This window comes from Chaetodon auriga, chromosome 19 (genome assembly GCF_051107435.1).
Source record: "Chaetodon auriga isolate fChaAug3 chromosome 19, fChaAug3.hap1, whole genome shotgun sequence".
Lineage (NCBI taxonomy): Eukaryota > Metazoa > Chordata > Actinopteri > Chaetodontiformes > Chaetodontidae > Chaetodon > Chaetodon auriga.
In genome coordinates this window covers 4,870,612-4,883,577 of record NC_135092.1, presented here as the reverse complement: position 1 = coordinate 4,883,577, position 12,966 = coordinate 4,870,612, and the positions used below count along the sequence as shown (strand labels likewise).

The 12,966-nt window shown below is 42.6% G+C and overlaps 2 protein-coding genes across 3 annotated transcripts in view; both read left to right on the top strand.

The window, feature by feature from the left end:
• vldlr (very low density lipoprotein receptor) overlaps positions 1-12,480 on the top strand; it is a 61,656-nt gene extending 49,176 nt beyond the window's left edge. Inside the window, exons 15-20 of one of the 2 annotated variants that reach the window (XM_076757643.1) lie at positions 1,021-1,162; positions 1,806-1,955; positions 7,629-7,688; positions 9,831-9,908; positions 10,409-10,578; positions 11,236-12,480. In XM_076757643.1, coding sequence (XP_076613758.1) covers positions 1,021-1,162; positions 1,806-1,955; positions 7,629-7,688; positions 9,831-9,908; positions 10,409-10,578; positions 11,236-11,271 — 636 coding nt within the window. In that variant the 3' untranslated portion in view covers positions 11,272-12,480. The remainder of the gene's footprint in view (positions 1-1,020; positions 1,163-1,805; positions 1,956-7,628; positions 7,689-9,830; positions 9,909-10,408; positions 10,579-11,235) is intronic. The other variant, XM_076757644.1, reaches the window with a different exon arrangement.
• kcnv2a (potassium channel, subfamily V, member 2a) overlaps positions 1-12,966 on the top strand; it is a 206,224-nt gene that overhangs the window by 186,172 nt on the left and 7,086 nt on the right. The gene's annotated exons all lie outside the window — the stretch shown is intronic.

The window sequence follows — 12,966 nt, the reverse complement described above, 5'->3', positions numbered from 1 at the left end:
AGACCAAAACAGAGAGCAACGAGAAAACCCAAGGAGAAGGCTGGATTTGATTGACAGCTGGTGCCTGCAGAGCGCTGTGCAGGAACAGCACACAGATGGTCTTAGAACACAGATGGTTGAATTTGTGATGTACAATCTCTCCATCCCCATTTTGCACACTGTTTATATTGAACAAGCCCCTCACACCCATTTGTGAGGGGAAATCATCCAAACGTCTGCCTCTGAAGAAAAGAATGAAATATCTTGTTTTTGAAAGGGTTTTGTTTTTTCTTTAATTGCAAAAAAGACAACCTCTGCTCAGTCTCCACTGGGTGTTGCTTGTAGAAATCACTTATTTCTTCAAGTAGGAAAATAAGCTTTGCAGGGATCAGGCTGCCATGTATAGAATTAGTTTTTCCTCTTTAAGACAAAAGTAGTCATCCATGACCTAAACGTGCAAAAACTGACATGAACTGTTTTTGGTAATGAGTGATTGAACTACGTATGAACACTTTCAAAACAAAAGCAATGCAGAAGTCAGTAGCAATCCTGTTAGAAAATAAAAATAATGAAACAAAACATGAGCTGTGGCTGTGTGTAGCTCATCACGTTCACCCATCTGTGGTTACTGAGATGTACTCTGCCTCTTTGAGGAAACAACAATCCAGTTTCTGACAGGAAGACATTGGAGAATGCAGTTTTACCAGCAAAATAATGATGCAGTATCGTGGTAGAGACATTTTTCAGGGCAAAATTCAATATTGGTACATCCCTAATAAATATTAATACCATGGCCACTGAAACTCTTGTTTCTGATTAGCTGGCAGCTTTCTGTCCAAGCTGTGTTTCATGATACGTGAAACTGTTGCGGGCAACTACGGCTACAATACTGATGATTTCTGGATAAGCTAACTTTGGTTGGGTAATTCAGCAGTTCGTTGCCTCATCTCATATGCTGTCGAGATGATGTCAGCATTTTGGCTTTTAAAGCTTTTAACTCTTAATAGAAAAATGAGCTCTGTTTTTCTGTCCTCTGTCCAGGATCGAGTTTTCTGGACAGATGGTGAAAATGAAGCCATCTATGGTGCAAACAAGTTCACCGGCTCTGACGTGGTGACTCTGGCCAGCAACCTCAACGACCCCCAGGACATCATAGTGTACCACGAGCTGATCCAGCTGTCGGGTAAGAACGTGCTGGGAGGGGATGAAGGAAAGGGAAATAAGAGGCAGGAGGAACAGATGATTGTCAAGCTGGAAATCCAGAGTCCTGCTGGATCAGTGACATCACAGCAACCTCGAGTTCAGGGCTGATGTTGAAGACTTTTTTTTTTTTTCAAGCGGGAGCTGAGGCTGTGACTTAATAAAGCTTAATAAAAAGAAAGTTAATCAGAAATGACTAATTACACATGATTCAGGTACAGGGGAGCACTAATGATGATTTCTATTTTAGCTGTAATCCGGCAGTCATAATCGACAGAGTTCTGTAAGCCACTGACAAAGTTTAGCTGAGATTTATGGAAGGAAGGAGCCAATAAGGGATACCAACCAACACGTGTATTTGACTAACAGCAGACGAGGTTGATGAAGATGTTCCATGCTTTGACATATGGGATATCGGCCTCCTCCCGGCACTGGCTTGATCATATGTGATGAATGGTGTCTGTACCACAACATGATGGATTCTCAGCAGGGTCAGCAGCTCTAGAGCCAATTTCACATTGTAATAATTCAATACAAATATGAGAAATACTGGCAAGTGTGGTTTTAATTTACAGATTTTCCGTATGTTTGTCAAAGTAATCACAACTGTTAACTCCTGCGTGCAGGTACTAACTGGTGTGCAGAGAAAGGTGAAAATGGAGGCTGTAGCTACATGTGTCTGCCCGCACCGCAGATCAACAAACACTCGCCCAAGTACACCTGTGTGTGTCCGGAGGGCCAGGAGCTGGCTGCTGATGGCTTACGCTGCAGACCCGGTGAGTCAAACAGCCACAGCGGTGATACAGATTTTTTTATTCATTTATTTGTTTGGCATTTCATTGATTCATGTTTACATCCGAACCATACAGTACAAATTCACAACGTGCAAGGTGCAATTTTCAAAAGAAGATATTTGCGTTAAAGGTAGCGCAAATCACTCTGGAGGAAGATTGTTGCCATCTCTCCTCCTTCACAATGCGATTACATGTTAGTATGTCAGATTTAATGTGTCGCACAAATTTATCTGCAGTTTGCGAGCAATTGTCATTTGTGAAACGGGACACAGCCATTTGTGAGCCGGGTGCAAGCATGGCTTACAAATTGCTTTTGTGAAACTGATCCCAGGGCTTGTAAAGATGTCACACATGACACTTGGAATCCTGCATGACTGTAAGGCTGCACGATTAATCATTTTAATATTGATTCATACTTGCATGCTGTCTCATGACAATTCTGCCACATCAGTATGCGAGCACTCCTGCTCCTAATGTCTCCACAAGTTGTATCATCAAATGAGAATATTGGATTCAGTGAGTGATGAAATGTGGAAAGACATGTTCTCAGACGGCAGAGTAACAGAGTGAAAGAAAAAGCCTCAGATTACATAAGATTTACATAAACAGGAACAAAATTATTCACCCTGCCAGTGGTGGTGAAGGGGGAGAAAGACGTTTTGTTTTAAATGAAGACGGGTTTCCTGAAGACTAACAAAATTCTCATATCACGTTCAATTAAGATGATCAGTTCAGTCGTACATGCCCAGCAATGTGGGTCTAGACATTTTTTTGGAGTTTGGTGAATGCTTTCTTTCTCTTTTTTTTTGTTTTTTTTACAAGTGAAATTTAAAGGAACCCTTGGGTGAACATTACCACTCGTCCAGCTGAATGATTTTAATTTGCCTCTTGATGCCTTCAGGCCACAGAGGATGGCATCATGGGAAAACACTGGTAATTGTATGGCTGGGAGAGGACACACACCACACTGGTGCACAAAATGGCGTGGGTTAAACCGCCAAACGGATGGTAAACCTGTCGCTGCTCATTGTGCCAGTGCGCATTTCAATTACTGTACACACAAAGGCGATCCTGTGCGTTCCCCTCTGCTTCATCTTCCCATGTCGCGCTGCTTGTCTCATGCGCCTTCTGATTAAAAAGAAAAGGCTAAAGGCAGCTGAGCTTTCACCACGGATCCCCCAAATCACAGTATCAATTGTAAGAAACCAAATTAATTCAGTCTGATTCTTTGGGTTAAACTGGCTTTGATGCGAAAAGAAGACTTTGGCCACTCCCTCCCTTCGCAGCCGCTCAGGCGTGTTTCCTCGGTGTGAATGTCTTCCCCTGTGAGTCTTGACTTTTATCTGTATCACTGCCAGCCACAAACCCAGCTGTCTGTTTGTGTTAGTAGTCTGACAGCTGAACAGTAGCTGAGTCAGTTGGTGTTGTGATCCAGTTTTTCAGTGTCTCTTTGGCAAGTCCCAACACCGTCCTCCTTCACATCTCAGCGTCAGCTCCGTCTCCTCCCTCTCCTGTTTAAAAATGTCTTTGTCGTCTTATCCTGACAGCTGAATTGTGTGGGTTCCAGAGGTTCATTCTTCTTCCAGTTGTTTTGGGGCTCTGCTCAGTGCTGGTTCATTTTTGCCTGTTGGGTTCACTCCTGGTCTGAGCTGGCCTCATTTCTCTGGACTCATGGGTAGGATGTGTGGGAGCCATGACAGCTGAATTTTATATGGGGCAAAACACCCATATGTGATCGCTGACCATATCCTTCCACAACCATGGGAAGAAATCTACTGCTCTAACAGCCTCCACTATACTGGGAAGGCTTTCCACAAGAATTTGGAACCTGGCTCCAAGGATTTGCTCTCTGGAGCTGGTCTGGCTCACAGTCGGTGTTCCAGTTCATCCTGAAGCTGTTGGAGGGAGTTGAGGGCAAGGCTCTGTGCAGACCAGTCAAGTACTTCCAGCACCAACTGGAAAACCATTGCTTTATGCACGTGGCTTTGTGTGCAGTGACACTGTCATGTTGAAAGAAGAAGGGCCTTCTCGAAACTTTTTTTTTGGTCTGAAGTATAATTACATGCTTTATCAATAAGATTTCATTTAATTGAAACTGAGGGGCTTATGGCAAACCTCAACAAACTGAGGACCGAAATTTAATTATTTAAGTTATTCAAATTTTATCCTGATTATCTAGATGAAATTTAGTTGTAATCAATGCATTTGTTTCTGCTCACTGAGTGATTGTATGGGCCCCGAGTCACTTGATATTATGCAAATTTTTGTATCGTCCGCATAATTAAGGTCAAATATATTATTTCTACACAATCTGAGCTAGTGGGAGCATGTACAGGCTGATCAGAAGAGACCCGAGAAAGGACCCTTAGGGAACTCCATGTCATATTTATTACTTTAAAGAGTTAGACAGAAATGTTGCCTCCATTCACAGCACGAATTTGCATCTGTTTGCATCCACTCACATCCTTCCAATCGACTTCATATAAAGAGGATTTCCTATTAGCACTTAATACTTACTGTATGTAGCTGATAACAAGGAAAGAACTTGAGTGTTCAGGTAAGAATTGAGAAAAGTGCTGTCTTGATCATATTACTAGATTAGATTCAGTATCATCGGGTTCATGCTTTTTAAAAACTGAACTGCGGCACTGACCTCCTTCAGTCTTTTTCTTTGCTGTAAAAGGTTGCTGAGAAACACTGTCCTCTCTCTGATCTACATTGCTCCGGTTGTTTTTGTCTTGGGCTGTCCAGCTCCTCTCTGCTCTCCCAGAGATTAGCCTTTTCATCCTGAAGCAGCGTCAGATAGGAACCTGACAGCTGAATTCACTGCACATACTCTGCTAATTGGACTCAAACTGTAGACTTAGACACTGGTGCACACAAAGTGCTGGAACATCTCCCTGACAACTCTGCACCAGTGTCCTCCTGCCCTCCTGAATGAAGGTCTGTCTAGTTAGCCTGTTTAAAGCTTTCTTTACTTTCCTCTGTTTCCAAGAAGAGAACTGAGGCTGTTTCCAATCTGCCCTCCTTTGTGATATCTTTTTCTGCAGTACTACTCCATTTCTGTCCACCACTACTGTCAAATTAGTCAAATTTTTAGGTGTCTCTCTTTATTGAATGAATTCAGACCTGCCTCATATGCAGAAAGAATTTTAGTGCTGACATTAGTTATTTAAAAAAAACATTCCAACTATTTACAGCAGCAGCAAAAATATTCTAGTTTTTACCATTACAGGAATTTCTTGCATTCAAAGTATTATAAGTAACTTCGCTGTTAAAATTGGTAGTGCTGCTCTCAAACACATTTTCCCAAATGTTGAATGGTGATTCAAACCACATGTTGTGGTCATGCAGAAGCTGTAGTATCCACAGTTTTACTGAAGGAAAAAAAAAAAAAAAAAAAACTCCCCTTGTTGACCTGAATTAGAAGCAGAGCTGCAGATGTCACTGATGCGCTAATTTGACCTGATTTATCCTAATCAAATTCACACAAGAGGTAACATACTGTTCTGCAAGCACTTTGGCTGAAGCACGCTGACACCTTTAGTCTATGGCTGCATGGAAAAATCCAGAGTCTCCGCACTAATACACATCTGCCAGCTCTGTAGCAGCCTGCCTGCGCTGCAGAAATGTGTAACGGCCTTCATGAAGCAAACATCCCTGCAGCCTGACTCACCTCCTCATGGCCAGTTTGTGAACCTGGAGCTGCCTCCGGGCTCTTTACAGCTGCTGTTGTGGCTGAATGTACCACCCTGACTGCCACAATGTGTGTGTGAGGTCTTCTCTGCAAAATTGTATGCAATTTAAGTTTGTGAGTTGATGCTTGCTGTTCCAGGGTGTGTTTCTGAATGCACACAGTTGTCATCCGGTCGTGTGAATCTTGCGTGCGTCTGACAGAGTGAGTGCTTCTGCAGGTTGTCGTGCATGTGCCTGTCGCTACATCTGTGTTTACACGCCTGTTTCTGTTTCTGGTTCTATTTAAAAGTGAGAATAGTGTGGGAGGGGTTAAAGAGAGATGCCTGTCACTTACTGAATGCTCCTCCACCTTCCTCCCAGTTGGGCTGTAGCCAAAGGCCTGGTCGGTCTTTACTAAACCTCCAGCTAACATATTTATCCCATTTTACAGCCGTTGCAGCTGAAACGAATAGGAACGAATAGAGCATTGTGTGGTTCCAGCTTTGGCTGCCTCTAATCTTGTTAGCCAAAGAAAGTAGTAAGCAATGCTCTTCACATCAGAGCTGAACCTGAAACTACCACTGAGGGATTCATATAACAGCCTTTAGAGGCAACTGGGGAGTGTTTTCCTTCAGAGGAAATAGAGGATGTTTCAGAGATTTTCTGACTCCACTGAGCTCCACAGTTTGTTCCCTAAGATATTTGTCATCATTAACCCGAGCTGTCTATAAAACAGTCAGTTGTAGATTGAACCTTTTACAGTTAGGGTTGGGCTTTGTCAATATTTTATCCGAGCTCAATCCCAAGTCAAATATGTTAATTAAATACAAACCCTTTCTAGTCCCTTATTGGATTTCTTTAGATTTATCTTTCAGCAGTCTTGTGAAGGTACCTTGTGAAGTTTTTGTTGTCAGTAGCTTTGTTTACATTCAGGGTTTCACCAAAAAGCGTGTGACTCACAAAAAGCCTGCCATCATTAACCTCCTCCAGGCTGCATCTCAATGCCTGAAGAAGTCTCTGCTTTTTTCGAGTGTCGTCGTAGTCTCAGTGCCATCAATTGTTCACATTCTGCTAACAGTGCACACGTTATAAAGGCAGCTGCTAAACAACAACAAGTACTTTGCGCACAATAGAATACATGTAGAATTTTTATTTGCCGTTTTGGAAACAGTCCCAAATGTGTGATATTTCTGGTTCTGCTGTCCATTGTCAGTCAGCAATGTTATAGCAGTGCAATTATACTTAAATAACTTATTAGCAAAATTGTCTTAATTTTTTGTCCACAGTAATACATCAGTTAGTACAAGTGTAATCTGTCTGCTGTGGATAAAAGCTCTGCAAACTGCTTTAGTCTCGGTTTGACTGTGCTTAATGTTGTATTGTTTGTCAGTAAGCATGAAATGCATCCAACTCCTACACAGCAGACCAAACAGCCCTGTGATTTTACCGTAAACACAGCATCACTCTGCTGCCACTGCTAATCAAGGCTGGATTGGTGAGCCTGTGAGGATTTGCTTGTGGCTGCAGCTGCCTGTCCTGGTTGTACCAATGCTGGTTGAGACTTCCTGATCAATGTACAAAACAAAGCCTAGCTTTAAACTTTGCCTCTTGAATGTCGCAGCTTACTCTGCCAGCTTTTTTGTGCGTCTCACTTCAGTATTCTCTGTTGGATCAAAGCAGGAACACTGTTAGAGCTGTCTTTGTGTAAAGCTGTAATGCTGCTGCTGTTCCTGTACGTTGTAGATGGCGTCATGACTGTTTTATTTTAGCTTGTATGAGCTTGGCTTCTTTCTCTCTGAAGAAAAGTGAGTCTCGCTTTCATCTATTAAGCATTTATTTACTAGTGTAGTCTCCTGAGAGCTGGTCTATATTCAAAGAAGGCCTACATAAGTGCAGTTTAAAAATAGGTCAACTTTTTGAAAACATTTTGTTTTCACTTTCATGTATCAAAAGCGTGACTCTTGGCTCTCTCTGTGACAGACCCTTCTACCAAAGGTCCCTCAAAGGATGATGGGAAAGCTCTCATACAGCCACCCTCAGGTAAAGCCATCAGCTGTTGCCTGCTCTGCTGCTCGTCTCTGGGATGGTGACTCGCCTTTACGCATGTTTGTTCAGGCTTTCCAGAGGTTAAATGTTAAATGTCCTCCTCCCTTACCGTAGATGATGGAGGTGTATTTCCATTTTGGTTTGGCTGCAGTTTATTTGACTTTTTCTTTGCCCCATGATTGTGAAATGGTAAAATCTCTTCTTGTGTCCACGGTGGCCTGTGGACATTCTTCACATCCTGGTTTGAATGTCTTAATGCTGTCTAGCTGGGTATGTAATCATTGCTTCTCTCTGGGCTTTGGTGTTCCAGGCCTTGATGCCTTTCAGATAACTGATTTAAGTCTGTGTATACTTCATTTGTAACGCATGGTGAAGTAGCCTGAGGTATTCAAGGGGTAATTCCATCCCAGCTGTCTCCTTGTCTACACACTCAACTTGATCTTGAAGGCTTTTTATTAATAAATCATTTTCTTCAGCATTGCATCTGACTTTGAAAATGTATGTCTTGCTCCACTGGTGTGCTGTTCACATTTCCAACAGTGGATGATGCTCCAGTGCCTTTATATCTCTTTTCACCTGTTTGTGAGACCTGAATCTGAACAGAGAGTCTGCTGCTAGTTTAGCTATGAAGGGTCCAACCAGCAGAGCTGCTGGAACCCTGTAATCCTTTGTCTTTGCCCTGAAACTACATATAATAGTCTCAGAAACCACCAAACAGCTCAGTTCCTGATCGCTGCTCCTGGCAGCTGTGTTTAACAGTAGAGTTTGCTCCTGGTATTTGCTGTAGTTTGGGCCTGAATTACGTACGAGCTTTGTGTCTGTCTTAGGTCAGATATCTGCCTTGACTTGAGCTGTGTGTGGATTTGGCCACATTATTCAGTCCTGTAAACATTCACTCACTTGATTTTAAAATGTGTTTGTTAGACTTGTGCTAGGATACGGTGTTTGCTCACTAACCTTGTCCTAATCCTCTGAAAAATGCAGCTGGAGAATGAGTTTAACATAGAAACAGGAACCCTAATCAACAACACGAGGAGAACAGATACAGTTTGCTAATGAGTTCCTGTTTGTTTCTAATTACAGCACTTCAGCACTGTTCTTGTGACTTTTACTCACTTAGTTTGACCCTTGATTTTCTATTTAAGCCATAATAATGCTGTCCACTCACATCCCCATCTAGACATGTGATGCAGTTCTTTGGATGCATCTGCACCGGGTGTTGAGTGTTTTACATGCTCCGCTCCTGTGTCACTGCGGAGTTGGCTGGTGAGGAAGATAATCTGTATATTAAACCACAGTTCATTGAACTCTTCTTGAGCAGATGTTCATCTGCAAACACAGCCCAGGAGCAGCACCTAGTGGCAGAAACAGGGAAGTGTCCCAAAACCACCAAATCACTGAAAACACTGAGAATCCATGCAAATTCCAGCTATGGTTAAAATTGAATTTAAAGTGTGATTGTTGTATTTCTGCACACGCAAAGATTCAAAGTCAGATTCTTCAAACGTCCTCAGGAAACTGTTGTCTTCTAGTAATCCTCAAAAACACACACACTAGCTGTCGCCTTGACCCTCCCAACCCCACTCCATTCCCAGGCCTTAATTAAAAGACCTGTATCAGTTCAATATGTCAGTCAAACCTCTGATCTAACTTCTTTCCTTTCAACCTGTTGAAATGAAGGCATTTCCTTGAACAAAATGTCTTGACAAGGACATCAGTTATGTGTTGTTGGCAGTGTGTGGTGGGCTTAAAGGCGTAATATGTAACATTTCTTCATAAAAATGTCTAAGTCAACTAGACCTGTTTTGTATTGTTTGAGTTGTACTTACATTTTGTCAAACCTTTGTTGATTTGAATGTTCAAACCTAGAGAAATATTTAGTTTTATTCAAGGTAATGCTACATTTCATGTGGTTGCCTGTCAGTGGCGTCATTTCCTCGCGACCGCCTCCGGCTGCTGTAACTTTCGTGGGCCAACAGACGATCCTTCAGCGTGTGAGGAAGGAAGTTGAACCCTGTGTTGTTTGCTATTGTTTGTTTTGCTCACGTATGATGGAGGGCCGTTATTAATGTTCATCGGTAATGCTTGCATGCTGTGCAATTAAAGTGTTGACCCGTGGTTCCTTTTGCTTTTCAGAAGCCAACGTGAGCACGTCGATCCAGGTGGACTCCACAGCCAGAGGGTCTGCTGCTGCCTGGGCCATACTGCCTGTGTGTGAGTAGAAATCAGTCACGCACACACACAAGGAGTCTGAGGTCACGTATGACGTATGTCTGTCTATAATAAATCACAGCAAACACTCATTTGTGCACTGAATATAATTAAGTTCACTTAAACATGCAGCAATGATTGCCCTACTTAAAAACGGTACTTTTTGCCGCATGATGTGTTTTGAGGAACCCAGGGATTTCAGCATGTGTGTGTTTGTGTGCTCACATCACAAGACCATCATACATACAAACACAGCTGCCTGCTAAATGTTGTAATTGAATGCCATCGTCCAAGCTTGACATGTAGTTATGGTAATAGAACCGTACCCGCTTTTAGCTGCAGCTGCTTCCTCTCCTTATTCCCCCTGCTCAAAAAAAAGCTTACTGTCCAGCTGTGTGACAAAATATTGCAGAACATGTGAGGTCCATGTCTACAGACACCCCCTGACCCATCAGCCCTCGGGCTTAATTAGTATCCGACTGTGATTGTGTCACTGTGCTCAGTGCTGCTGGCGATGGCGGCGGCCGGCGGCTACCTGATGTGGAGAAACTGGCAGCTGAAGAACCAGAAGAGCATGAACTTTGACAACCCCGTCTACCTGAAGACCACAGAAGAAGACCTCAACATTGACATCACCCGGCACGGCGCAAACGTGGGACACACCTACCCTGCGGTGAGTAGACAACTAAACAGCCTTTGAGCATGAGTTATCATCATCAGAGGCTGGATGTGATCCCAGAACACACTCACCTCCAATCGATTCATTATCACAAGAGAGTATATGAAGTAAAACAAAATGCTACACGCTGCACCTCTTAAATAGTAACAATATAAATAGTAATAATCTGGTGTTGGAGAGTAATTTCATCCTGACAGAGGATGGAGGCTGCATGTTAATGAACTCTACTCTCTCCCTGACCTTGTGGCCTTTTGTAATCCTTAGTGCATTGTTGGCAGTCCACAGAGCACATCTCTGTACACAGATTAAACAGATTAACCTAAGCCCGGCCAGAGCCACAAGATGGACACAGACCTCTGCGGGCGTCCTCACAGCTGCAGCAGATGTCTCTGTTCATTCAGATGGGGAGACGGCAAAGAGAGCAAAACAGTTAGAGCGTGCAGCCCCCTTAAAATTAACACTTTTTTGCTTAAGAAAGTACATGCAACATGTCAGTCATTGAACCTTGATGTTGTTTGTGAGTGTGTTTTCACTCTGGACAGAGCTGTTAACAGCTGCTACCACTCTTAACTCAACAGAACAAACAAACAAATCTGACATTTCACAAGCCATTTCTTCCCCTCTCCTCCCCCCCTCCCTCTCTGTCTCCAGATTTCTATAGTGAGCACAGACGACGATTTATCATGATCGTCTTGATCTTTCTGTTTTTTACGGCAACACACAGCGTTGCGTGGAGCCTCCTTCCCACGCCGATGGTTGTCCGTAGCAGCAGCAGCCCTTACAGTACGACCACATGCCTTCTGAAGTGCATCATGTCATTACCTGTGGAGATGATGGCCGCAAGAAATGTTATTTATTATGTGAATACTACAATGAATTATGTGTCATAACTGTTTCCACTCAGTGTTTGAGGATTTTTTTTCCTTTCGATCCTCATTATTTTGGACCTCAGACAGCTTCCTGTCCCTCTGAAAGGAGTCTGACGTCAACTTTTCACAGCATATGAGAGAAACACGGCGAGCGTCCACAGTTCGATCATCTCTTCTGGGGCTTTCTGACGCGAGGACAGTGTTTCTCTCTCCAAACAGATCGACTCTGCTGGACAGGATTTAAAAGCGGATCTGAGCTGTCGGTATTCCACGTGACACGTGTTAAAGACGGCGTGAGACTCCTTTTTGACCGTAGTCAGAGTGGCGAGGGGGTCAAGGGTCATTTCGGAGGCAGGCATTCATAGGGGATCTTGGTCCAAACTTTATTTCTTGCCTCTATTGATTCAACAGGCTCAGATGTGTGAATATTTATGAGCCATCATGGTTGAAGCAGTAATATCCAAGATGTAAGTTTTCTTTAATTTGTTGATTTTATTTTTTTATGTTTTCTTTCCAGCAGTACTTCCTGGAGTGCATTCTTACAAGCAGTTTTTTCAATCAGTGTTCATTATTATTATTATTATTATTATTATTACTACTAAGGCTGTGTAAGGATCAACATGGTTACAGCATTTGTAAACATTGTATATATTTACCCATCGTCCCTCAAAGACATGACGGTCAATCAGGACTCTCTTCAATGCACTTTGATCAAATGTTCCTTGTGTAAATAAGATTGTATACATTTGACTTGAAATCAATTTTTTGCTATGGTTGGGCATCGTACCAGGGTTAGAGCTCAGAAGTATTTAACAAGAAAGAAAACGCTGAAAATGGGGGGAAAAAAACAACACAACTGAATTTGGTAAAACTATTTTGTATGTTTGTGTGCTGTTGCTGTGAACTTTTTCTAGCCTTGTACAGTGAGGGGGAACACTATTAAAACTTATTAAAGCTCTGTATCTGTGAAGAAACTGATTTGCAAATCACTTGAGAATTAAAACCTAATCCACAACGTTGTTCAAAACATGGCTTCCTGTCTTTTCTCTTTTCTGGAAGATGCAAAAGGTGTCCTCAGACTGGTGTGGCACTTTAGTTCCAATTCATTGGTGGAAGAAATGCTCAGATCCTTTAAGCAAGTGAAAGTACTAGTATAAAAAACTCCATAAAAGTGAACTGGAACACTGACTGTGAGTCCGACCTTATCAAACATCAGTGTTGGACCTCACTGCTTTTGGCTCAGAATCAGGCAAATCCCTGGAGCCAGATTCTAAGACCTGGTAGAGACCAGAAGAGAAGAGGCTACAGAATATTACTGATGTTCAGGGGTCCATATTTTGGCCATGTAGCGTCATCTGTTTGGCTGTTCTTTGACATTTGGATTAGTGCTGCTTCTTCAAGGGAATCTGGTGACTTGACAAAACTTGAGTTTGACTCTAGTGACTAACTTGGATTTTAGCCCTTTGACTTGGAATAACACCTTCCAAGCCCAGAGACTAAACCAATGTTACTA